Source organism: Aulonocara stuartgranti (genome assembly GCF_965226115.1).
Source record: "Aulonocara stuartgranti genome assembly, chromosome: 15".
Taxonomy (NCBI): domain Eukaryota; kingdom Metazoa; phylum Chordata; class Actinopteri; order Cichliformes; family Cichlidae; genus Aulonocara; species Aulonocara stuartgranti.
Window position 1 is genome coordinate 23,183,469 of NC_138951.1, and position 26,431 is coordinate 23,209,899.

Genomic DNA, 26,431 nt, shown 5'->3' on the forward strand with positions numbered 1-26,431 from the left:
GTCTAATTGCATCTGTAGCACAAATGTGTTCACCGCTGATCAACCTTAGGTAGGACTAATCTATCAATTCTTGATAAAGTTAGAGTTATTTACAACTTACAGTCATGGCTACTGTAAGAACAGCATCATCAATTGTGATTACATTTTAGGCTTTAAATAAGTTGCTGTCACGCATTGTGCAATAAGGAAAAGGGAATGTGTTTTCCAGAGTGGATGTATGTCTGTGATTTATTATCCCAACTATAACTACAGCCCTCTGATCCTCCTCTGTGCCAGACAGGCAGAGCATGTGCAGACTGCACCTTCAGGTGACATTACCCACACTGCAGGCTGTGTCAGCTCCAGCTGACTTGTGGGTAGAGCCTCAACTGCTGTAATACAGCTGTTTGTGTGTGTGCATGTATGTGTGTCTGTGTGTGTGGGGCGGTAGATCTGAAAAATTTATTATCGGAGATTCAGGGGAAAGATGGCATCAATTTCAATTACACATATACGCATAAGTGATAAAAATAGCCTGTTTATGATTCAACAAACCCTTTTCCTTCTTAGAGACATCAGCTGAATTGATAGTTCTCCTCTGTGTGTTTGTGTGTGTTTGTGTGTGCGTGCCCTGCAGAAGAGTTATTGCACTCATCAATATTACGAAGGAACAAAGCCAATAAATTCACACGCACACAAGTATGGAGCACAAAACAACACACGTACGGGAACATCCTGCATCTACACACTTACCTGCACGTTTTTACCTTGAAACTGTCCGCTGTTATACCGAGAGCCAAGGCTCCCAGAGAGACTGTGACAGGAGTGATAACTCTGCCAAGACCCGATTCTGTGTGTGTGTGTGTGTGTGTGTGTGTGTGTGTGTGTGTGTTGGATTTTTGGGATGTTTCTTTTTTCATTTCTAAGTTTTCCCTTTTCTCTGCATCATGTTCAGTTTTCTGGTGTCTTTTCTGATTGTTGGTTTTCTCATGCTTCTTCTTTTACTTTTTGCTTCCTCCCTGTCTGATTATCTTCTCCTGTGTGCACTGGTGTCTTATCCCCAATCAGTCCACAGTGTTTGTACTCCTGTGTTCCCCTTGGTCTTTAATTGTGCTCCTTTGTTGTGCAGCCCTGTTTTTCCTTCATTTTCTTCCTGGCTCCTTGTTTGTGTGTGAATTGTTTTTCAGTCATTTTTTTCTTCCTCTTGTTGTACATTTGAGTCTCCTACGAGTCCCGTGAGTTTTTCCGGTGTGTTTCCTTAGCGAGGACAGAAAAATTGGATCATGTGATTTACATTTTGGATTTATTGTCAACAGACAGCGAAGTCAAAAAGTTTATTACTACAAAATACAACAATGTTGAATGAAAATATGTCCGTTTGAGATGAAGCCCACGGATATCAAAGAATGAATTGTTTTGCTTTAATGATTGCACTGACACTGGAATGAATATTTGGGCCATATGTGGCCCACCCCTGCAGTTTTCTGTGAGCCATATTTGGCCTTGACTACATTGATGACTTAGACGGCCCAGATGTCAGGTGTGCAGAGACCATTCTTACTGTAAGACCACATTTGGCTCACATATTTGCCGGTTCCGTAACTGAGAAAATCTGAAGGCGTTATTGTAGCTAAGAAATGGTTTTATTGAAAATAAACTTCTCTAAAATTCCAACAATCGTTTGCACCATGAGATCTTTATGCAAAATAATGTTCATCGCTGTTATTTAATAATATGTGACATTTTTTGGGTTTGTTTTGGGGAATTTTATGCTGTTGTTTTTACATGATCTTCTTCACTCTGGTATATATTTGTCATTTTACTGAAATTGGTTTCAGAGCTTACGCCAATAAAAGGATTGAGAAAACAGAGTGACGTTTGAAGCAGGCAAATTATTTGTTGTCTGCTTGTAGTGTTTGGAAAATGGAAAACATAGCAAACACACGCACAGAGTTGGGTTTCGAGAACAAAAAATAAACCATGAACTTAATAAACTGTGGCTTGAGCATAATGTTACGTTTCGGTGTGTCAGTGTTTTGTTTTTGCGTGACTGTTATGTATTTCCTGCTTTATTTTGAAGGTCTGTTGTTATCTTAGTGTGTTCAGTTTACATTTTCCCTGTCTCGTCAGTTCTAATTTGCCCCAGCTGTGTTTCCCTCCTGTGGTCCATTCCCTGATTGCTCCTTCTATGTATTTAAGCCTTGTGTTTCAGTATGTCATGGTCGCGATCTCCCCCGTGTTGTAAATAGTTTGGTGTTTTTGTTGTAAATAAATAGTCTGTTGTAAATAGTTGTGGATGGGTTTGTTAATATTTTCGTTTGAGACACCTTCGTTTTGGGATTTTGGTGGAGGGCCTTCGTGGTTTTATTTTCCTTATTTTTATTTTCCTGCGTTGCACCCCGGTTGCCTAGGCCGGGGTGTAACATATGGGGGCTCGTCCAATCGCTGGAGGGTCCGAGGGCCGCTTCAGCCTCCGTCTGTCTTCGCTGGAGGGCCCGGGGACCGCTTCAGCCGTCCGCCGTCGCTGGAGGGTCCGAGGGAGGGACCGCTTCAGCCGTCTGTCTTCGCTGGTGGGTCCGAGGGACCGCTCCAGCCTTCGTCCGCCTTCGCTGGAGGGTCCGAGGGACCGCTCCAGCCTTCATCCGCCTTCGCTGGAGGGTCCGAGGGACCGCTCCAGCCTCCGTCTGTCTTCGCTGGAGGGTCCGTGGGACCGCTCCACACTTCATCCGCCTTCGCTGGAGGGTCCGTGGGACCGCTCCAGCCTTCGTCTGCCTTCGCTGGAGAGTCCGAGGGACCGCTGTTACACCCCGGCCTAAGCAACCGGGGTGCAACGCAGGAAAATAAAAATAAGGAAAATAAAACCACGAAGGCCCTCCACCAAAATCCCAAAACGAAGGTGTCTCAAACGAAAATATTAACAAAACCCATTCACAACTATTTACAACAGACTATTTATTTACAACAAACACACCAAACTATTTACAACACGGGGGAGATCGCGACCATGACATACTGAAACACAAGGCTTAAATACATAGAAGGAGCAATCAGGGAATGGACCACAGGAGGGAAACACAGCTGGGGCAAATTAGAACTGACGAGACAGGGAAAATGTAAACTGAACACACTAAGATAACACAGACTTTCAAAGTAAACATCTGCCTTCGCTGGGGGGTCTGTGGGACCGCTCCAGCCTTCATCCACCTTCGCTGGAGGGTCCGAGGGACCGCTCCAGCCTTCGTCGTCTGCTGGAGGGTCAGTGGGACCGCTCCAGCCTTCATCAGCTTCGTCTGCCTTCATCCGCCTTCGCTGGGGGGAGGGTCCGTGGGACCGCCCCAGCCTTTGTCGTCGCTGGAGGGTCCGTGGGACCGCTCCAGCCTTCATCCGCCTTCGCTGGAGGGTCCGAGGGACCGCTCCAGCCTTCATCAGCCTTCGTCCGCCTTCGCTGGAGGGTCCGAGGCACCGCTTCAGCCTTCGTCCGCCTTCGCTGGAGGGTCCGAGGCACCGCTCCAGCCTTCGTCTGCCTTCGCTGGAGGGTCCGAGGGACCGCTCCAGCCTTCGTCTGCCTTCGCTGGAGGGTCCGAGGCACCGCTCCAGCCTTCGTCGTTTGCTGGGGGTTCATGGGACCGCTCCAGCCCGCTCCAGCCTTCATTCGCCTTCGCTGAAGGGTCCGAGGGACCACTCCAGCCTTCATCCGCCTTCGCTGGATGGTCCGTGGGACCGCTCCAGCCTTCGTCGTCCGCTGGAGGGTCGGTGGGACCGCTCCAGCCTTCATCAGCTTCGTCTGCCTTCATCCGCCTTCGCTGGGGGGAGGGTCCGTGGGACCGCCCCAGCCTTTGTCGTCGCTGGAGGGTCCGTGGGACCGCTCCAGCCTTCATCCGCCTTCGCTGGAGGGTCCGAGGGACCGCTCCAGCCTTCATCCGCCTTCGCTGGAGGGTCCGAGGGACCGCTCCAGCCTTCGTCGTCTGCTGGAGGGTCAGTGGGACCGCTCCAGCCTTCATCAGCCTTCGTCCGCCTTCGCTGGAGGGTCCGAGGCACCGCTTCAGCCTTCGTCCGCCTTCGCTGGAGGGTCCGAGGCACCGCTTCAGCCTTCGTTTGTCTTCGCTGGAGGGTCCGAGGGACCGCTCCAGCCTTCGTCTGCCTTCGCTGGAGGGTCCGAGGGACCGCTCCAGCCTTCGTCTGCCTTCGCTGGAGGGTCCGAGGCACCGCTCCAGCCTTCGTCGTTTGCTGGGGGTTCATGGGACCGCTCCAGCCCGCTCCAGCCTTCATTCGCCTTCGCTGAAGGGTCCGAGGGACCACTCCAGCCTTCATCCGCCTTCGCTGGATGGTCCGTGGGACCGCTCCAGCCTTCGTCGTCCGCTGGAGGGTCGGTGGGGCCGCTCCAGCCGTCATCAGCTTCGTCCGCCTTCGCTCCAGACTTGATCCGTCTTCGCTGGAGGGTCCGGGGGACCGCTCCAGCCTTCGTCGTCTGCTGGAGGGTCCGTGGGACCGCTCCAGCCTCCACCAGCCTTCATCCGCTTTTGATCAAACATTTCACTTGGGGTTACATGTTTGATTTTTGGGTGGGGGGAAATGTTACGTTTCGGTGTTGTCAGTGTTTTGTTTTTGCGTGACTGTCATGTGTTTCCTGTTTTACTTTGAAAGTCTGTGTTATCTTAGTCTTTTTAGTTTACGTTTCCCTGTCTCGTCAGTTCTGAGTTGCCCCAGCTGTGTTTCCCTCTTGTTGTCCATTTTCCTGATTGCTCCCTCTATGTATTTAAACCCTGTGTTTCAGTGTGTCATGGTCGCGATCTTCCCCCCCGTTGTAAATAGTTTGGCGCCTTGTGTTGTGATGTAAATAAATATCATATTTTGCTTTAAAGACATTAGTGGTTGACACTTTCGTTTTGGGATTTTTGTGGAGAACCGTAGTAGTGTTTTTTGGTTTTTTTCCCTTATTTTTATTTTTCTACGTTGCACCCCGGTTGCCTAGGCCGGGGTGTAACATATGTAACACGGACCCTCCGTCTTCGCTGGAGGGTCCGTGGCGATCTCCCCCGTGTTGTAAATAGTTTGGTGTTTTTGTTGTTTTTGTTGTCCGGGATTGCCTTCGCTGGGGGGGTCCGAGGACTGCCTCAGCCTTTGTCGTCTGCTGGAGGGTCAGTGGGACCGCTCCAGCCTTCATCAGCTTCGTCCGTCTTCGCTGGAGGGTCCGTTGGAGGGACCGCTTCAGCCTTCGTCCGCCTTCGCTGGAGGGTCCGAGGCACCGCTTCAGCCTTCGTTTGTCTTCGCTGGAGGGTCCGTGGGACCGCTTCAGCCTTCGTCCGCCTTCGCTGGAGGGTCCGAGGCACCGCTTCAGCCTTCGTCCGCCTTCGCTGGAGGGTCCGAGGCACCGCTTCAGCCTTCGTTTGTCTTCGCTGGAGGGTCCGTGGGACCGCTCCAGCCTTCGTCCGCCTTCGCTGGAGGGTCCGAGGGACCGCTCCAGCCTTCATCTGCCTTCGCTGGAGAGTCCGAGGGACCGCTCCGGCCTTCGTCTGCTGGAGGGTCAGTGGGACCGCTCCAGCCTTCGTCAGCCTTCGTTTGTCTTCGCTGGAGGGTCCGAGGGACCGCTCCAGCCTTCGTCGTCTGCTGGAGGGTCAGTGGGACCGCTCCAGCCTTCATCAGCCTTCGTCCGTCTTCGCTGGAGGGTCCGTTGGAGGGACCGCTTCAGCCTTCGTCCGCCTTCGCTGGAGGGTCCGTGGGACCGCTCCAGACTTCATCCGTCTTCGCTGGAGGGTCCGTGGCGATCTCCCCCGTGTTGTAAATAGTTTGGTGTGTTTGTTGTAAATAAATAGTCTGTTGTAAATAGTTGTGAATGGGTTTGTTAATATTTTCGTTTGAGACGCCTTCGTTTTGGGATTTTGGTGGAGGGCCTTCGTGGTTTTATTTTCCTTATTTTTATTTTCCTGCGTTGCACCCCGGTTGCCTAGGCCGGGGTGTAACATATGGGGGCTCGTCCAATCGCTGGGGGGTCCGAGGGCCGCTTCAGCCTCCGTCTGTCTTCGCTGGAGGGCCCGGGGACCGCTTCAGCCGTCCGCCGTCGCTGGAGGGTCCGAGGGAGGGACCGCTTCAGCCGTCTGTCTTCGCTGGTGGGTCCGAGGGACCGCTCCAGCCTTCGTCCGCCTTCGCTGGAGGGTCCGAGGGACCGCTCCAGCCTTCATCCGCCTTCGCTGGAGGGTCCGAGGGACCGCTCCAGCCTCCGTCTGTCTTCGCTGGAGGGTCCGTGGGACCGCTCCACACTTCATCCGCCTTCGCTGGAGGGTCCGTGGGACCGCTCCAGCCTTCATCTGCCTTCGCTGGAGAGTCCGAGGGACCGCTCCGGCCTTCGTCTGCTGGAGGGTCAGTGGGACCGCTCCAGCCTTCGTCAGTCTTCGTTTGTCTTCGCTGGAGGGTCCGAGGCACCGCTCCGGCCTTCGTCTGCCTTTGCTGGAGGGTCCGAGGCACCGCTTCAGTCTTCGTTTGTCTTTGCTGGAGGGTCCGAGGCACCGCTTCAGTCTTCGTTTGTCTTCGCTGGAGGGTCCGAGGCACCGCTCCAGCCTTCGTCTGCCTTCGCTGGAGGGTCCGTGAGACCGCTCCAGACTTCATCCGTCTTCGCTGGAGGGTCCGTGGGACCGCTCCAGCCTCCACCAGCCTTCATCCGGTTTTGATCAAACATTTCACTTGGGGTTACATGTTTGATTTTTGGGTAGGGGGAAATGTTACGTTTCGGTGTGTCAGTGTTTTGTTTTTGCGTGACTGTTATGTATTTCCTGCTTTATTTTGAAGGTCTGTTGTTATCTTAGTGTGTTCAGTTTACATTTTCCCTGTCTCGTCAGTTCTAATTTGCCCCAGCTGTGTTTCCCTCCTGTGGTCCATTCCCTGATTGCTCCTTCTATGTATTTAAGCCTTGTGTTTCAGTATGTCATGGTCGCGATCTCCCCCGTGTTGTAAATAGTTTGGTGTTTTTGTTGTAAATAAATAGTCTGTTGTAAATAGTTGTGAATGGGTTTGTTAATATTTTCGTTTGAGACGCCTTCGTTTTGGGATTTTGGTGGAGGGCCTTCGTGGTTTTATTTTCCTTATTTTTATTTTCCTGCGTTGCACCCCGGTTGCCTAGGCCGGGGTGTAACAATAAAAAAACATGAATATAAAATGTTTTATTCCACATACAGTAATTTGAGGGATGATTGGGACGTTATCTAAGCTTAAAGATGATGGCATTTCAAAAGTTAAAAATGAAACCGGTTGGTAGTTTTATTTTGTGTGTTTTTTTTATAATAATCTTTTTACAAAATGGGAAAATATGATGATTTTGCAGCACTAACCGAACTGGAAAAAAGGAAAGACAAATGTTTGGGAGGAAAGCTGGTGGCATTTATAATCCGAGTGACGCACAAGGTGTACTCCTTTCCCTCTGTCTTTGTGTGTGTCTGTGTGTGCATGTGTGTGTTATTCATAGTCCTGATTGGCGTCATCAGCTCTGAACAACCCACTGCTGCTTCAGAAAGTCACGCTGCGATGCAACATGTCAACCAGCAGCAAGCGTCATGGCTCTCACCCAAATACACACCGAGCTGAGCCAGTGTGTATGTGTCAGCCTATCTTTGTGAGGTCCGTGTGTCACTGAGGTTCCTTATAAAGATAGAAAACTGTTTGTTTGTCCATATGTGTGTGGAAGACAACTAATTGAATTTGTGAATAAAAGTGTTGTTCTGCAAACCTGATATTTTCACCAATACAAATCTGTTGGGATAATTAAGATAACAATCTAAAACCATATGGTTAGATATGACTTTTTTAACATGCAGTCTCCTGAGATATTTAAATATGTTTCTCATATTCCCATCACCTCTTTGTCATGGTTCTGGGTTGTTAGACGCAGCGTTTTGTGTTTAATATTGGTGGCATCTTATGTTTCGGGTTAATTTTTGTTTTCTTAGTTCCTAGGGTTTTGGTTCTTGTGTTTAGTGTTTTACTATTCCTCCCTGTGCTCTCCCCTTGTGCTCTGTTCATGTCCCTGAGTTTGTGTTGTTAAACAGTCTGTGAATTTCCTGTTTTACTTTGAAGGTCTGTGTCTCGTCATGCCCATTAGTTTCAGCTGTGTCCTTCCCTGTGTATCATTTCCTGATTACCTGGTGTGTATTTATATTGTGTGTCTGCCTCTGCTATGTAACTTGGTGAATATCCGCGTCTCTCTGCTCTCCATTCTCCGCTCTTCATCCCCTGTGTCACCTCCATATGTTTTTCCCTGAGTGTTATTCCGTGAGTTATGGTTTCGGGTTTTGTTTGTTATTAGTTTCCCCAGTTTGGGTTATATGTTTCGTTCTGTCCTTGCTTTTGTTATTTTCACCTTCTACAATAAAGCTCCCTTGCATCACAGCAGGTGCCTGCATTTTGGGTCCTTCTTCTCTACACCACACAGCTGCTGCCACAGCCGTGACACTCTTAGCTTTATTCTGTTTAACATCAAACTTACCGACTTTCAAATCTCTGACTTTGAAACCTTAGCTAGGTGCCCAGGGAAACACTCAAATGGGTTTTGCTTGCTGTAGTCCCTTGTCCCATCTATCCTCTGAGATCTAACTCACCACAGAGTTGCAGTGAGTACTTGGACAATCGTGCAATTTTATCATTTTCATACAATTGTTATGATGTTTTTGTCTCATTTGTCTTTTGTAGTGTCACTTCCATTAATTTCTATTCATGCATGGCTTCCAAGCATTCCTGTTAAACACCATTGTTTTTTGCATGTAAGCACATGTACACTGGTTGCATACACTTAATGTTTCACTCTGCATAGTCAAAGACCTATACAGTGACACAAATATAGCCCAGTTAACTGTTTTACCTCCCCTTCTTTATGATTTCTATACTGACTTGCACACAACATTGTTGCTTTTGTGTTTACTTAGTAGATCTCATATGTGGACTCTTACATATCAACATATTATTTACCTTGAGCCTGTTTGCTATGTTTGGGGGCTCGTCCAGGATTGTTCAAACCATATGTTAAGATGTTGAACTGTTAAATTGAGTTTAATGGTTTTTGTTTGTTTAAACCTTTCAGACATAGTGGTCACTACAATGGGCAGCTATTCAAAGGCTGTTTTCTTGTATACGTGTCAGTGTTGATGCTATACATTGGACACTAATGTGTCACTCCATACCCTGCCACCCACTGGTCATTTAATGTTATTATAGTTGTATGACGTGCTTCATTGTAATCATTGTTATTTAACCCTGTCATGCATGAATTATGACAACCTCAATCAGAATTTTTATTTAGTATTTTTATTATTTTAATGCCTAAAGATGAATATAAAATACTTAAAGGGTTAAGTACAAGTGAAGTGTTTTGGTTGACGGGGGATAACAGCAGCATCAGGTCCTATTTTATCTACAAACCCAGTTATTTTACAATTTAACACACGATAATCCAAAGAGAATTTTTTTATTTTTATATAGAATCCAATACTCAGAGACTGCTGCACTATCTTATACATAGACATTATATTTTAACCAATTTAAGTTTGATTGGCATTCCTTTTATTGTTTTCGGTCATAACCTCTTTTCAGAGTTTTTAGTGGCACAAAATTATTTTCAGTATTCATGTAAACTCCTATTTGTTTGCATCTTTTACGAGAATTTGAATACTTCAAATGAATAGAAACCAATGAATTCCCTTTTCATTTATCATTATTCCTCATCATTATTATCATTTGCTTGTCATAATTTTGCTGTTGTTGGGTTTTTTTGCACTAAACAAGCAAACTTCTGTGCCAAGTCTAAAGTCTTATTCACACATTCACAACATAACATAATAACACTACATTCAAAAAGGGGGAAAACAGCACAGTAGGAAAAAAGTCATTTAAAAGTTACTAGTGTAAAAAAAACATTGGTTATATCATCTCTCCTCCCTTGTCCTAGAACAAACTCTCATAAAGGTTAAACTGGTCATGCCAAAACCAATAGGAAACCACCTGTCTCCATGTTACATGCAGATTGGCTATTTTCCCTGAACTGAGTGCCAGAAATCCCAGAGCCAAGTGTGTCTCAACATGTTTTCAGTGTGTCCTCTGATGCTTGGAAGCATGGCTGCAGGAACTCCCAGTGTCACCAACACAAATACAGAAAGAAGACACTGTAACTGCTACAAGTACATTTTTATATAGTCTGGGGATATTTAATGACTAAAAATAATAATAATTGGGAGAAAAATATTTTTGTTGGTTATTGTCCAATGCTTGATAGTGTTATTTTAACCCATTCACTGAGTGCTTTCTGTTTGGTTAGTAAAGAAGATTTACTGGAAAGATCCCAGAACAAAGTCTGTCAGTGCTGAAAGTCCAAAAACAAAATAGTCTTGATACTCTGATGTTTTAGGGCTTCAGCCCATTAGTCATATAATAAGGTCTTTCAGCAACTTGTAAAACTGTAGGATCTTTAGTCTACACTAAGCTCCTAAAATGCTGTATCCTAATTTAACTTGGGGACCACTGATCATAACAATTCAGGGTCACAGAGGCTAGGCTTTGTTAGCACAGTGGCATGGTGGTGCAGTGGTTAGCACACAGCCTTACAGTAAAAAGGTCCTGTGTTCTGTGCCTGTATGTTCTCCCTGTCCTCCACATTCCTCCCACAGTCCAGTCCAAAGACGTGTGGGGTTAATTCGTGATTCTAAACTGAGAAAATAGACGTGTTTCTTCTATATTTGTATAGATGAAGCTACCCGACAGTCTATAAGTGATTCAAACCATCTCCAGCTGCAACAGTTTTGCTGAACTCTGGTCTTCATTAATTAATATTTACATGTTTATTAATAATTACAAGCAAATAATACAATGTACATGATACCTACGTAACGAATAGTTTATGCTGGATCTTATCTTATACAGGTAAAATAAATGAAATAAAAAGCTATTACATGCTTACATTTGACCTCGGAACGGTTTTGTTGATCATGATGCAGTGATGACGTCTGTCCACTGGGTGGTGGTGTTGTAAAGGGATCAGATGGTTGTAAAAAAAGAAACGAGCTGGTATCATTAACTCCAGAGCAACTGTCCATATTTGAAGCCGAGTTTTCAGGGTATTCAAAATCATAACTGAGTCAGACGGTGTTCAGGGCAAACAATCATCTTACAACTGCTGCATATTTTATCAAAAACTAGATTTGCTCACAGCTTACACAGAGACATGGTGAACATGGACTTGAATGTACAGAGTAAAGCCAGCTAGGAGATTGGTCCATCAGGCCAAGCCACATACTCTGCTTATTTTAACACATTTTCTCACAGCAGATTTTAGTCTGTGCTTTCCATCATAAAATGTATAAATAATAATAAATAATAAAGCTAATTCTACTGTAAAATGTAATAGTCTATAAATAAATTCCTTATTACTGGCTGTGTGTAAGCATTATCTTATGCTGCACATACATTTCTCAGAAGCTTTTATTTTGGCATCAGTCTGTGTCGTTATCTGCCACTTGTACAGAATCGTAACACATTCTGGGTTTCGGAGCCAGTGTTTCCGTGTTTCCAGTTTTTGACTTTAAATTTCTCTTCAAAATTCTGTGTTTGATTTGAACCTGTTTTGAGTTTTGCTTAGATTATGTGTTTGTTCATATTCTGTATTCATAGTTATCATTTTTAGTCATTCAAGGTTTTCCTGTCCTATGCTCCCTGTGTCTACTCTGCGTTTCTGTTAGGTGTCCCATGTATAGTTGGTGGTTGTTTACCTTTTGTCTGTGTCTTCGTCTCAGTGTTTGTGTCCTGTCTTATTGTGATAGCCTCTGCTCCTGTGTGCATTGTGTTCAGGTTTTTGGCTCATGTGTTTTCTGTTTTGGATAACTTTTGAACCCTGTTTTCTTCAGCCACCTGGACATAAAGGTTAATTTTTGTTCATATAAACCTGCCTTGGAGTCTCCATTTTAGGACCAAATTCTCCATAAACATGGCACACTCTGAACACAGTAGGTCCAGAAGGAAGCCAAGTTTTCCTTTCCTGGTGGTGGACGTTCTTTCAGTCCTTTTGAATAGCTTAAAATAACAATATTATAATACTGGAATCATATGCATTCATAGCTTTTTTTCCACTTATTCATCACTTAATATCTGATATTTCACATCTAAACAGATGTGAAGAACAGATTTGCTGGATGAAAGAAATGTGAGCTTGGATTCAGATCAACTTTGTGTATTGTAATTTCTTTCTTTGCAATAAGTAGTCAGTGCATTCTCCTCTAGATTGGTTTACCATACGAAAGAAGATCGGATGAATAAATGTGGGTGTCCCGTTGTATAAGGCAGGACTTGGAGCTGTGCAATCAAACAGAAATTTAGTTACAACACCAGGTGAGTTATATACATATATAAAGTGATAAGGGAATGAGGGCTCCAGGGATGCCAATGAGAAGAAGGTAAAGAGTAAAACCTATTTAGTATGAGAGACTATATAGAAGGATTTAATGCCAGCTTTAGGTCCACATACACTGCAACTGTTACTGCACTCCTGACCCCTATAAATCATTATCATTCAGGTCCAGCTCTCTGAGGAAAGAAGACTGGGAGCTCACAACCTTTCTCTGACAGGTTACAATCACCTAGCCTGAAGATAATGAGAATACTTTCTCATCAGTGAGAGTTTTATTTGCTGTAAATTTGCTAAGAATGTCATATAAGATTAGAATTGTGTGTCTCAATATCATGTATCATAGCATCACCCTGTAGTTCAATTTGAAGTGGATGTCATAGTAATGTCTTTCTGTATGTGTGTATAAACCGGTGCTGAAAAAACACCGGAGACACTCAAAGTATGACCGGTGTTTGAAGTTAGCTGGTTACATTTGCTTAGATATTCTACTTTCCGTGTTCCAGATCCCCAGAATTGATATTTTCATTGAATGGTCTTTTCTGCCTGTCTGTGTGCCATGCAGTTTTCAAGATTAAAGACCTTGACAAAGAAAAAAAAAAGCTCCCACTCCTGGAAATGCATCTAGCCTTCATAACAATATTATTTTCAGATAACAATGAATTATTTTCATTTTGAATAGTGAAATGCCAAACAGTGAAATGATTTAATGCACATCAGAAAGTGCATATTCAAATGAATCTCCACATTAAGATGAGTAATGCCTTCAGACATTATATCTGTGGCTAATCAGACAAAAGTTCGGAGTGCTACAAAACACAGCCACGTGATCTAGATTAAAACATTCTACATGACTCGGCCTCCTTCTAGTCGTCCTCTGGATGTAAAGTGCGCATCAGGAGTAGAAGTTCTCGGCCAGCTTCCTCATTCTTTTATTGCAGTGTGCTGATGGGGCAGATGGACAGTGGTCTGCCATGTTTTCTGCAGCTGCAAACATACGTAATCCCACCTCATCTTCAGGTTGCTGCTCTGTGCTGGCCCCTTACAGCTCGTCTTTGTCAGGGTTTGGATGGAAGATTTTATAATAAATAACTTTAAGTATTAGACATAGGACGTAAACAGAGGAATGGTTTATTTGAAGAGTTTCAGTCAGGTTTCAGAGCTCATCACAGCACAGAAACAGCTTTAGTGAAGGTTACAAATGATCTTATTATGACCTCTGACACTGGACTCATCTCTGTGCTTGTCCTGCTTGACCTCAGTGCAGCGTCGAAACTGTTGACCATAATATTCTATTAGAGCGATTAGAACATGCTGTAGGTATTACAGGTACTGCGGTGCAGTGGTTGGTATCCTATCTATTTAATAGACTCCAATTTGTTCATGGAAATTGAGAGTATTCTTCATACACTGAGGTTAATTATGTACTGTTTACATTATACATGCTTCCCTTGAGCAGTATCGTTAGAAATGAGTGAAAAACATGCTGTGAAGTTGAAGATTTATTAGCCTGTGTTTTGAGTTTTGTTTGAAAAAGAATAACTTAATATAAGAAAAAATATATATCACATATGCAGGACATTGTAAACTTTTTTTTTTATTATTAAGCAGCAAGGCAGAACAAAATCAGGCTGTATCAAGACACAGGGACTAAAACCCAATTCAACCAGACCCAGAACTGATCCATAATCAAAACAGGACTACAAGGTGAACTGGATGTCTGTTAAATCAACTAGAAACTTGTAAGGCGCTAATGTATAAAGACCTAAAGAAGATACTCTCAAAAGGGAACACTAAGTTTCTAGTACCTAAGTAAAATTTATCACACTGTTTTTTTGTTTGTTTTCGATGAAGTGACCCAAATGCTTAAGCAAATTAAAGCCCGTTTTGAAACATGAAAGGCAAGAGAATCGGGCCATGACGTCAGAAATTCTGACAGCCTGTTCTTTGTGGGCGTTACCTATTTTCAATCAGCCAATAGGGAGCGTTTCTGTGGGCGGGGTTAGTTTCAAAGATGAAAGGCAAGAGAATCCGGCTGTGACGTCACAGTCAACTCAACTCCTTAAAAGCAGGTGAAACCGCACACTGGACAAGCACGTTTCTTACTTACAGTCACGAGCGACTCATTGGATGAACTTTTGTTCTGCTTCCCTCAGTCTTATCTCAATATCTGTTTTTAGCTTTGTTAGCTTTGTTTCAAATGTCAGAAATGAGCAACCAAAAAGCAAAAGCAGAATTTGTGTGCACTGTGCCAAAAGGTGCACTGGACAACCTTATTCAGGACCAGTATGAGATCCAAGCTGGACAACTCACTGATGAATCAGTGTCATGCAAAGTGAAAATGAGCAGCACCACCAACGAAAAAGGGGATCAGACTTGTTGCGTTTTCATCTCAGGTCAGGAAAATACCATCACCTTTGACCTTGAGATGAACCATCTGAAACAGCAGCTTCAGCAGAGTGACAGCAAAATCCTGATCCTCAAACAGGAGAAGGAAAGTCTGTCTGCTGAGCTCGCACAACTTCAGAAATATGAGGCCTCTCTGGAAGAAACTCTGTCTAATGAGAAAACACACAGAGAGAATCTGGAGCAGGAGAAGAAAGTCCTGGAGGAAGAAAATAAGAAAGTCCTGGAAGAGCAGAAAATGGTGACGGACACAAATGAAATGCAGAAAAAAACGGATGAGCAGACAAAAGAATTAGCGGAGGCAAAGACAGAGACAGTAGAAACGGTAACCCCAGAGAGATACATCCTCCAGACGTATCTGAGCGCAGATGAGCTCAACCAAATACAGGAGACAAAGGCTGAAATATCACCATGGGAGAAAGCACTGAAAATGGAGGATAAGTTGTGTGTGAACAGACTGATCCAGTTGGTGGTTTCACAGGCCATAGAAAAAGTCTCCTCTAATTACAAGCTCTTCACAGAGCGCCTCACTCCTAACTGCATCAGCGATCGCCTCATTCAGAAAATCTGGCCTGAAATTGAAACAATGAAACATTTGGATCTGTCCCCAAAACGGCTGAAAAATCTTGACAGGGCCATTCTCAAGGATCTTTGCATAGCACACAACTGCAAGGACAAGTATTTGATTTTTCATTTGAGGGAACAGCTCGATAACTTTACTGTCCCAGCCTTCACAAAACACCTCTTTGCATTACCAAGAAGAGAACTCAGTGTCTCTAAAAACAGGCAAGAGTACAAGGAAGTGGTGAAAACTGTCATTGAAGATGTGGTAATGCACACTATGAACCAAAGAAAAAAGTCAGCAGATCCAGATATAGTTGAGTTTACTATACAGAGGCTTAACGGTAAGATGTGGAACAAAATTGTGTCCAAAAACTATAAAATGTCCTTGGAGAACATTGAACAACTCAGCCTGACAATATACACTGAACTCCAAGAAACGTGGCCTCCTTCAATACTGAGGTCAAGCAACTCATTGGTTGACAAACTAATCATGGCAACCTTCAAAAAACATGCCAAACTGAGGAGACCAAACATCATCTTTAGGGTTTTCTCGTGTGCACGCTAAAATTGAACTGACACGTGCATGTAATTATGTGACAGAACTCTTAAATTGGCTTCAAATATTCATGTAGATTGGGCATCTAAATGAACTTTTCAAACCAGAGTGGTTAAAAAGAAACTCTTCTCCCAACTTCCTTCCCTCATCACCAACTGGCCAAGGCAGATGGCCACCCCATCCCAGAGCCTTGGTCTGCCGGAGGTTTCTCTCTTTTAAAAGTGAGTTTTTCCTTCCCACTGTCGCCAAAGTGCGTGCTCTAGGGGGTTGGAGCTTTTCTGCATTATTGTAGGGTCTTGACCTTACAATATAAAGCACCATGAGGGAAGTGTTGTTGGGGTTTGCTGCTGTTTCTTACATCAAAATGTCCAATTACAACAGGACATTTGGAGTTCAGAAACAGCGCCAAACCAAGAAAAACAAAATAAAATAAAAAATTTAAAATAAAAAAACTTTGAATTTGTGCTTTGTTTTATTTGCTGTAAATTTGCTAAGAATGTCATATAAGATTAGAATTGTGTGTCTCAATATCATGTATCATAGCATCACCCTGTAGTTCAATTTGAAGTGGATGTCATAGTAATGTCTTTCTGTATGTGTGTATAAACCGGTGCTGAAAAAACACCGGAGACACTCAAAGTATGACCGGTGTTTGAAGTTAGCTGGTTACATTTGCTTAGATATTCTACTTTCCGTGTTCCAGATCCCCAGAATTGATATTTTCATTGAATGGTCTTTTCTGCCTGTCTGTGTGCCATGCAGTTTTCAAGATTAAAGACCTTGACAAAGAAAAAAAAAAGCTCCCACTCCTGGAAATGCATCTAGCCTTCATAACAATATTATTTTCAGATAACAATGAATTATTTTCATTTTGAATAGTGAAATGCCAAACAGTGAAATGATTTAATGCACATCAGAAAGTGCATATTCAAATGAATCTCCACATTAAGATGAGTAATGCCTTCAGACATTATATCTGTGGCTAATCAGACAAAAGTTCGGAGTGCTACAAAACACAGCCACGTGATCTAGATTAAAACATTCTACATGACTCGGCCTCCTTCTAGTCGTCCTCTGGATGTAAAGTGCGCATCAGGAGTAGAAGTTCTCGGCCAGCTTCCTCATTCTTTTATTGCAGTGTGCTGATGGGGCAGATGGACAGTGGTCTGCCATGTTTTCTGCAGCTGCAAACATACGTAATCCCACCTCATCTTCAGGTTGCTGCTCTGTGCTGGCCCCTTACAGCTCGTCTTTGTCAGGGTTTGGATGGAAGATTTTATAATAAATAACTTTAAGTATTAGACATAGGACGTAAACAGAGGAATGGTTTATTTGAAGAGTTTCAGTCAGGTTTCAGAGCTCATCACAGCACAGAAACAGCTTTAGTGAAGGTTACAAATGATCTTATTATGACCTCTGACACTGGACTCATCTCTGTGCTTGTCCTGCTTGACCTCAGTGCAGCGTCGAAACTGTTGACCATAATATTCTATTAGAGCGATTAGAACATGCTGTAGGTATTACAGGTACTGCGGTGCAGTGGTTGGTATCCTATCTATTTAATAGACTCCAATTTGTTCATGGAAATTGAGAGTATTCTTCATACACTGAGGTTAATTATGTACTGTTTACATTATACATGCTTCCCTTGAGCAGTATCGTTAGAAATGAGTGAAAAACATGCTGTGAAGTTGAAGATTTATTAGCCTGTGTTTTGAGTTTTGTTTGAAAAAGAATAACTTAATATAAGAAAAAATATATATCACATATGCAGGACATTGTAAACTTTTTTTTTTATTATTAAGCAGCAAGGCAGAACAAAATCAGGCTGTATCAAGACACAGGGACTAAAACCCAATTCAACCAGACCCAGAACTGATCCATAATCAAAACAGGACTACAAGGTGAACTGGATGTCTGTTAAATCAACTAGAAACTTGTAAGGCGCTAATGTATAAAGACCTAAAGAAGATACTCTCAAAAGGGAACACTAAGTTTCTAGTACCTAAGTAAAATTTATCACACTGTTTTTTTGTTTGTTTTCGATGAAGTGACCCAAATGCTTAAGCAAATTAAAGCCCGTTTTGAAACATGAAAGGCAAGAGAATCGGGCCATGACGTCAGAAATTCTGACAGCCTGTTCTTTGTGGGCGTTACCTATTTTCAATCAGCCAATAGGGAGCGTTTCTGTGGGCGGGGTTAGTTTCAAAGATGAAAGGCAAGAGAATCCGGCTGTGACGTCACAGTCAACTCAACTCCTTAAAAGCAGGTGAAACCGCACACTGGACAAGCACGTTTCTTACTTACAGTCACGAGCGACTCATTGGATGAACTTTTGTTCTGCTTCCCTCAGTCTTATCTCAATATCTGTTTTTAGCTTTGTTAGCTTTGTTTCAAATGTCAGAAATGAGCAACCAAAAAGCAAAAGCAGAATTTGTGTGCACTGTGCCAAAAGGTGCACTGGACAACCTTATTCAGGACCAGTATGAGATCCAAGCTGGACAACTCACTGATGAATCAGTGTCATGCAAAGTGAAAATGAGCAGCACCACCAACGAAAAAGGGGATCAGACTTGTTGCGTTTTCATCTCAGGTCAGGAAAATACCATCACCTTTGACCTTGAGATGAACCATCTGAAACAGCAGCTTCAGCAGAGTGACAGCAAAATCCTGATCCTCAAACAGGAGAAGGAAAGTCTGTCTGCTGAGCTCGCACAACTTCAGAAATATGAGGCCTCTCTGGAAGAAACTCTGTCTAATGAGAAAACACACAGAGAGAATCTGGAGCAGGAGAAGAAAGTCCTGGAGGAAGAAAATAAGAAAGTCCTGGAAGAGCAGAAAATGGTGACGGACACAAATGAAATGCAGAAAAAAACGGATGAGCAGACAAAAGAATTAGCGGAGGCAAAGACAGAGACAGTAGAAACGGTAACCCCAGAGAGATACATCCTCCAGACGTATCTGAGCGCAGATGAGCTCAACCAAATACAGGAGACAAAGGCTGAAATATCACCATGGGAGAAAGCACTGAAAATGGAGGATAAGTTGTGTGTGAACAGACTGATCCAGTTGGTGGTTTCACAGGCCATAGAAAAAGTCTCCTCTAATTACAAGCTCTTCACAGAGCGCCTCACTCCTAACTGCATCAGCGATCGCCTCATTCAGAAAATCTGGCCTGAAATTGAAACAATGAAACATTTGGATCTGTCCCCAAAACGGCTGAAAAATCTTGACAGGGCCATTCTCAAGGATCTTTGCATAGCACACAACTGCAAGGACAAGTATTTGATTTTTAATTTGAGGGAACAGCTCGATAACTTTACTGTCCCAGCCTTCACAAAACACCTCTTTGCATTACCAAGAAGAGTACTCAGTGTCTCTAAAAACAGGCAAGAGTACAAGGAAGTGGTGAAAACTGTCATTGAAGATGTGGTAATGCACACTATGAACCAAAGAAAAAAGTCAGCAGATCCAGATATAGTTGAATTTACTATACAGAGGCTTAACGGTAAGATGTGGAACAAAATTGTGTCCAAAAACTATAAAATGTCCTTGGAGAACATTGAACAACTCAGCCTGACAATATACACTGAACTCCAAGAAACGTGGCCTCCTTCAATACTGAGGTCAAGCAACTCATTGGTTGACAAACTAATCATGGCAACCTTCAAAAAACATGCCAAACTGAGGAGACCAAACATCATCTTTAGGGTTTTCTCGTGTGCACGCTAAAATTGAACTGACACGTGCATGTAATTATGTGACAGAACTCTTAAATTGGCTTCAAATATTCATGTAGATTGGGCATCTAAATGAACTTTTCAAACCAGAGTGGTTAAAAAGAAACTCTTCTCCCAACTTCCTTCCCTCATCACCAACTGGCCAAGGCAGATGGCCACCCCATCCCAGAGCCTTGGTCTGCCGGAGGTTTCTCTCTTTTAAAAGTGAGTTTTTCCTTCCCACTGTCGCCAAAGTGCGTGCTCTAGGGGGTTGGAGCTTTTCTGCATTATTGTAGGGTCTTGACCTTACAATATAAAGCACCATGAGGGAAGTGTTGTTGGGGTTTGCTGCTGTTTCTTACATCAAAATGTCCAATTACAACAGGACATTTGGAGTTCAGAAACAGCGCCAAACCAAGAAAAACAAAATAAAATAAAAAATTTAAAATAAAAAAACTTTGAATTTGTGCTTTGTTTTATTTGCTGTAAATTTGCTAAGAATGTCATATAAGATTAGAATTGTGTGTCTCAATATCATAGCATCACCCTGTAGTTCAATTTGAAGTGGATGTCATAGTAATGTCTTTCTGTATGTGTGTATAAACCGGTGCTGAAAAAACACCGGAGACACTCAAAGTATGACCGGTGTTTGAAGTTAGCTGGTTACATTTGCTTAGATATTCTACTTTCCGTGTTCCAGATCCCCAGAATTGATATTTTCATTGAATGGTCTTTTCTGCCTGTCTGTGTGCCATGCAGTTTTCAAGATTAAAGACCTTGACAAAGAAAAAAAAAAGCTCCCACTCCTGAAAATGCATCTAGCCTTCATAACAATATTATTTTAAACACAAGAATTAACCATAAGGCCTTTGATGAGGTGTTTCAGAAAAGAGAATTGAGTAAGTGTAACCAGAGAGAAGAAAAGGTCAGGGGTCACAAAATTCACATATTTAAATCGTTTCAGCTGCTGGTGAAAGAAATGAGCCATCTCCTCAGGTTTATACAAGTTCATTTTTATTCATTACAGCATCTTGGAGGTGTGTTTCTAAATGAAAGTTCAAACCAAGATGAAAATATTCATATATCAGGACATAAACACTGATACAAACTCAAAATACAAAGAGGTAAAATATTTTACAGGAAATGTTCGTCAGTAAATAACTGTTATGTGTATTACAAGGCCTCCAGAATCTCTGCACTCATCTGCAGAATGGAGGCTCAGCAGCTCAATTCCCCCCAAAGTCTTTCATACAAAAATGAATCTCCAAACATCTGGGTTAAACTGTCCTCATCCACATCAGTTACATGAAACATGGTGCCAAATGATCCATAAATAAAGTCCCCATCATGCCAGGACTCAGCTGATGACGTTCAGCTGAATATCATTTAGCTGACAATTCATTTCTGGATCTTTCCAGTCAAAACCGTTTTCAGAAACGTTTTGCAGTTTCTGTTAATGCTTTCAAATTCCTTGTGCTGAACCCTGAAATCAGACGATAACTTCTGGAGATCAGCTGGTAGCTACGTGCTCTGTGTGGGACTCTGTGGAATCGAGGTCTCTGCAACAGCAACAACAGCACCATGACCATGAATTCAGACTACAAACATCAGCTGAGTTACATTTAGTGTTTATGCTCACCCATAAAAGAAACTGCAGAACCCAAGTGCAAAAACATACTCGAAGTCATTTAGAGAGTTCTATTACATAATCAAGCTTTCTGAGCGCACTGAGATCTGATCATGTTTATTGCTCCTGGCCCACTGCATTCACTGAAATGTTATTCAATCTAGTGCAGAGGCTCATGAGGAGGAAAGGGCTTTCCTGATGCATCCTCCATCAGAGGGGTATACTACGAAGCAAGTTTAACATATCCAAGCTTTGTTTATGTTAGCTGCTTTGACAAAACCTAAAACCTCAGTCAAAGATTTCATGCATCACAACGGTGGTTGTCGACATTCCGGTGACTCAGGCTTTCTGCTTTAGGACAACTTCGATGCATCACTTCATTCTTAAGAGGAAAATGGATAAACTGAGAGCCGCCTGTTTCTGTCAGACACATTTGTGATGTCATAATTGAATAGATTTACTACCGAGTGCTCCCATTTATTGTTGTAACAGATCAGCTGCACATTGGAGCTCTGAAACTTTAATGATGGACAGAAAGGCTTAACTTTAGTAATGCCAGTAAAGTACAGCTCAACAGGCTGCATGTCTAAATGGCACTTAAGGCATACTGAAAGTAAAAGAGGCGTGACTGGCTGACTTTAAATGGAAATGGAACATAACTTGATCCAGACAGGTTTATGTAATCGGCATAAGTTACCATGGTGATCTAGCTAGTAAAAGAGCCAATAATGTGACCCTAAAAGCTCAGACTTTAGGCTCAACATGCCTCACTAACCCACTGATCTCTCTTTAAAGTACACTCCACAGCTAAATATGTAGGTATAAAAACTAGTGACATAATAAACCCACTGGCCATGATAAATACAGGTCCTGATGGTCATCTGCACTGAGCTCATTTATACACGGTGTGTAGCTCAACACTAAACAGTCTCTCTGAACCAGTTGAGTTACTGAAACCTCAGGTTTTATCACCCTGTGTTACTCTGTTTTTTCCTTTTACCTCTGTGCAGTGTGGTCGTCTTTATCCGGCTTTCCTCCAGTGTCACAAAGCAGCCGCTCATCTCTTCTGTCACAGCTTCACCCGTCCCAATATCACAAGTCATCATCATGATGGGGCCTTTCCCCCCCTTCAAGTGGACCTGGATGCTGTCCTGCACCAACACACATGCATGAATGTACCCCGAGTTTCAGCGTATGTTTAGAAAAATGTATCATCAGGTTTTGAAAAACAACAAAAACAATGATTACTTTACACACTATTTTAATCATGCTACATTTATTGGAGTTGAACTCAGATAAAAGAGACCAGATCATCCTGAAAATGAACTTTATCCTAGTCTGTGATATTTTAGTATTTTTTATGTTGTTTTACCTCTGTCGGTGCAGGAACCTCCAGTTTGGTTTCCTCTGGAGCTTTGACGACGATCACCGTCTGCTCCTGGAAAGCTTCGAGCCGGCTGATGTCCTCATGGGTCACGTAGGCCAATGTGCAGGAGGACAGTTAAAGAAAACTATCTTCTATTCACTTAACAGTTATTACAGGGTGGTTTTAGACCTCACGGTTTCTTTTCATGCCAATGACGAAAGTGACATTTTAATCTTTATAGAGTGTCAGGAGTGATGCTCTCAGATGTGCAGCTAGAGTAAATCGTTGACAGATTTTCTGTTCTCTCATCTAACCTGCAGTAACTAATGGCCACAAGGGGGCAGTGGAAGCACAAATATGGAATTATAATAAGAATACAATTATAACTGAATAAAATAATACAATTATAATTGTATTCTTAAAATCTCGAAAGCAAACTCTGCAAACCAGGGGCTGTTTCTGTATCAGCAGGTGTGACATCAAGTGGCATTTAATTAAACTGCAGGTTTTTTCATGCATGAAGAGAGGACGTTTTGGTCCTCAGAGGTTTTACAGAAAGCCAGAGGAGTCTCAGCTCACTTGGAGTTTTGTTTACTCAAGCATAACATACTTTTCTTTTTAAATAAAGAACATTTACATTAATTTCCATTCAAATTGGCAAAAACAAACTTCTTACCTTTACTGTAAATGACCTAGTCATGCAAATTGACTTGTTTTTAGGCTCATTCTGAAAAGGAAAACTTTGATGTGGTTAAATCATGTTTTACATTCAGGAGCATTGTTTTCATTACTTCTGTTCAAACTGTCCTGAGTCCCTGATAGAAATGCAGAAGGATATAGAGCGTTCTGCCACTCGTCAGTCATGTCAAACAGCTGCTGGGCGCAGCTTTTGATGAGGCTGTCAAGTGTGTCCTCCACCAGCTTCAGGTTCTCCAGCTCTCTCTGGAACTTCTGCCTGCTCTTTAGCAGAAAGCTGGAGATTGGACAGCTTCCTCTGGGCAGACAACAAGTTCACTGTTACACTGTGTTACACAGACAGCGCACAGGACCTTAAGTTTAATTAAAGAAAACAAAAACTAAACAAAACATCTTTAAGCAACCTCTTTCTACTGATAGAAACCCAAGAGATGTCCGTGAAGACCCACAAAGAAACCAAAAAATTTATTTTGTCAGCGTTTAACATTAAACGCACAAAGTATTCAGAACTCAACAGTAAGAAATTAACTTTTGCTCACTCACATCCACTTAACCTTATTGGCCGTCTGCTTCTCAATGACGTTGAAGCCCTCCAGGACGTTGGTGATGTCATAAACTCGTCGCCTGCGGGTCTGCAGGCTTTTCGTCACCTCCCGGAGGTCGATCGTGCCATCGGGCGACATCAGCAGAAGCTCCAGGAAGCGCACTGTCAAAACTCCCAGAGACGCATCTGAAACCACCATGACACTCAGAGGCGGAACAAGGGGATAAAAACATTTTAAGTCTACATCTTTCTATGTTATCCACTAAAAGATGTTGCAAACACAGCACAGGTTAGGACTACACACCACGTGGCTGTTAAAGTCCCAATCCGTGAGTCTCCAGTTGGCTGGCTGAACATTTACTCGATCTTGTCCACTACTTCTCTGTATTTCAAATCTAACCTAACCCTAATAAAAAATCTGAATAAATAATAAATATCAAAGAAGGATGCACCTTGTCGGGTGGATATCCTGGTCTGTATCATCTCTTTTAAATGACTGAGGATTTCCCTGGAAAGAAAGATAAAAAATGAACTAAATTCACTTATCATTTATCGTTAAAATGTTTGAAAAGATAAGAAAAGGCAGTGGAATTACAACTTGACCGCCATTTGTAAAATGTAGCAAGAAAGCAAAAAAAAAAAAAAGAAACATTTTGGGTTGTTTTGGGGTTTTTTACCTTTTTGTTCCTAAATTCGTCTTGGCATCTGGTTCCTCAAGTTCAAAAAGTGAAAACAAAGCAGATCAAAGTCAGAATGATTTCATGTCCACCAAAAAGTGATAAAACACCAACTTATTCACACCAAAACATAAGAATCAACCCAAAAAGAAACGATCAATTACAAGCTGATTGTTTAAATACATGTTTTCAAACACTGTGGTTAATAAATTAAACAATATTGTAACTACTTATACACTCAGTTATGTCTTCAACGTAAAATATATATTCAGTAAGTCACTAGTTTGGAACTGACAAGTAAACAAAATCAAAACAAAAAAGTTTTTAACTTAAAAAAAATGCATCAACGTGACGTGACATCCCTTTATCCCCCCACTCAACTAAGGTCATAATCTGGTCAAAAATGACTCCAAAGTTCCTCACAGTGGTACCGGAGGCCAAATACATTCTAGTACTCTCACTCCCAAATCACAGGTCATCGAGGCCTTTATGTATTTAACAAAACTGGCAAACTTGGCACTTACAGACCGACGCTGTATGACTCTATACAGGGAACAGCAACCAGCTGTGAACTGGACCTTACTTTACATCACACAAAGAAATGTAGAGATAGACATTTTCTTACCTGCTTATGTGGAGTAGGTCTTCGTGCAAAAGGTATAACAGGAACATTAACGTCCTCCTCCTCTTCCTCCTCCTCCTCCTCACCCCCTCCTCCTCCAGCAGCCCACTGATCCTCCTCCTCGGACGACTCGGCCCCCCATTGACTGAGCAGACCCAGGGCTCCGTCCAGGCAGGGGGGCATTATGGGAATGGCGTCGCTGCTGACGCCCTCATCCGAGATGTCCTCTGGCAGGAAGTGGTCTTCACAGATTAGATGCTGCTCCACAGAGTCCTGCTTCTCCGTCTCCCTCAGCGCTGCAAGCCACACCTGAACACAGTTACAGTTAGTCTTTATTGATCTCTAGTTTGACTGGCTGGGGTTTTACTCCATCACAGATATTGTGATACAGGCCAAATTGGTAACCTGGTAGTTATTTGTGATTAAAACTGCATTTATCTGGTAGAAATAAAAAGAAAACAATATTTACTCGTCTACTGGCCAAACTAGCTTTAAATAGCGTAAACAGCACAGCTGATTCCATGTTTTGGAAATGGGTTCCTGTTCACTCCAGCTATGTAGTAAATGAGCTAACACATGTCATCAGGGTTATTTAAACAGCAGCTGTTTAACTGGCATCATGTTAGCCGGTAGAATCAGATATAAGAGATGCTAACGATCGCTATTCAAACATGTAGCTTGTAAATATGTTGTAACTCTCAAAGTTTTTTGACCCTACCTGGACACGCGCAGGGTCCTGGGGGAAGTTGAAGAACCTCTTCTTGGGTCTGTTGAAGAGCCCCCGGCTAACATTAACCATGCGGTTCGGACACCCAGAGACGACACACTTCACCATGGTAATCGTCTCTTCACCGCCCAGCCTCAACACACCGAGCGGGCAAAGCGCACATCCGCAGCCCGTTTGTAACCGTTAGCACACGGGGAATAAAAACCCGCCACAGCACGACTGGTTTGTTTGTGTCGTCTTCCACGCCGGAAATGGACATGTTTTCACCCGGAAGTACAACAACGCAGGCCAACGATTGCGATAACGCATGTGCGCCCTCTACCGAACTTGTGGTTTTAGAATTATTTATGGATTTAATTTCTTTTTAAAGCTTTATTCACATATCACAGTTTGTTATTTACAATGTTTGTACAGCAAAAATTATGTCCAATTGTATTTAGACAAGCAGACATTGAACTTCAGCAGGCTGGTTTGAAACTTCATAAAAAAGTGACTTATGTGACTTTGAAAGTGGCATTGTTGTTGTTGCTAGACAGGCAATATGCAGATTTCTCAAACTGCTCAGTTTGCTCACA

At 42.9% G+C, this 26,431-nt stretch overlaps 3 protein-coding genes across 3 annotated transcripts; 2 read left to right on the forward strand and 1 right to left on the reverse strand.

Annotated features, from left to right (window-relative positions):
• Positions 1–104: 104 nt before the first annotated feature.
• Positions 105–5,765, forward strand: LOC309689825 (uncharacterized protein; the record flags this gene model as incomplete). Its single annotated transcript, XM_082506487.1, has 3 exons — positions 105–113; positions 3,173–4,212; positions 5,168–5,765. The coding sequence occupies 3 exons, from the start codon at positions 105–107 to the stop codon at positions 5,763–5,765; spliced, it is 1,647 nt and encodes a 548-aa protein (XP_082362613.1).
• LOC309689944 (uncharacterized protein) lies at positions 4,136–6,971 on the forward strand. The gene is made up of 2 exons (XM_082506681.1): positions 4,136–4,762; positions 5,928–6,971. Exon 2 carries the CDS (start codon positions 5,943–5,945, stop codon positions 6,642–6,644), a length of 702 nt encoding a protein of 233 aa, XP_082362807.1. The 5' UTR covers positions 4,136–4,762; positions 5,928–5,942; the 3' UTR covers positions 6,645–6,971.
• A 13,618-nt stretch (positions 6,972–20,589) lies between these two features.
• Positions 20,590–26,111, reverse strand: e2f6 (E2F transcription factor 6). Its single transcript, XM_082506488.1, has 9 exons — positions 25,848–26,111; positions 25,133–25,438; positions 24,508–24,542; positions 24,283–24,338; positions 23,830–24,016; positions 23,353–23,584; positions 22,597–22,725; positions 22,225–22,375; positions 20,590–21,156 (listed from the first exon to the last, which is right to left on the reverse strand). The coding sequence occupies exons 1-9, from the start codon at positions 25,962–25,964 to the stop codon at positions 21,119–21,121; spliced, it is 1,251 nt and encodes a 416-aa protein (XP_082362614.1). The 5' UTR covers positions 25,965–26,111; the 3' UTR covers positions 20,590–21,118.
• Between the last annotated feature and the right edge of the window lie 320 nt (positions 26,112–26,431).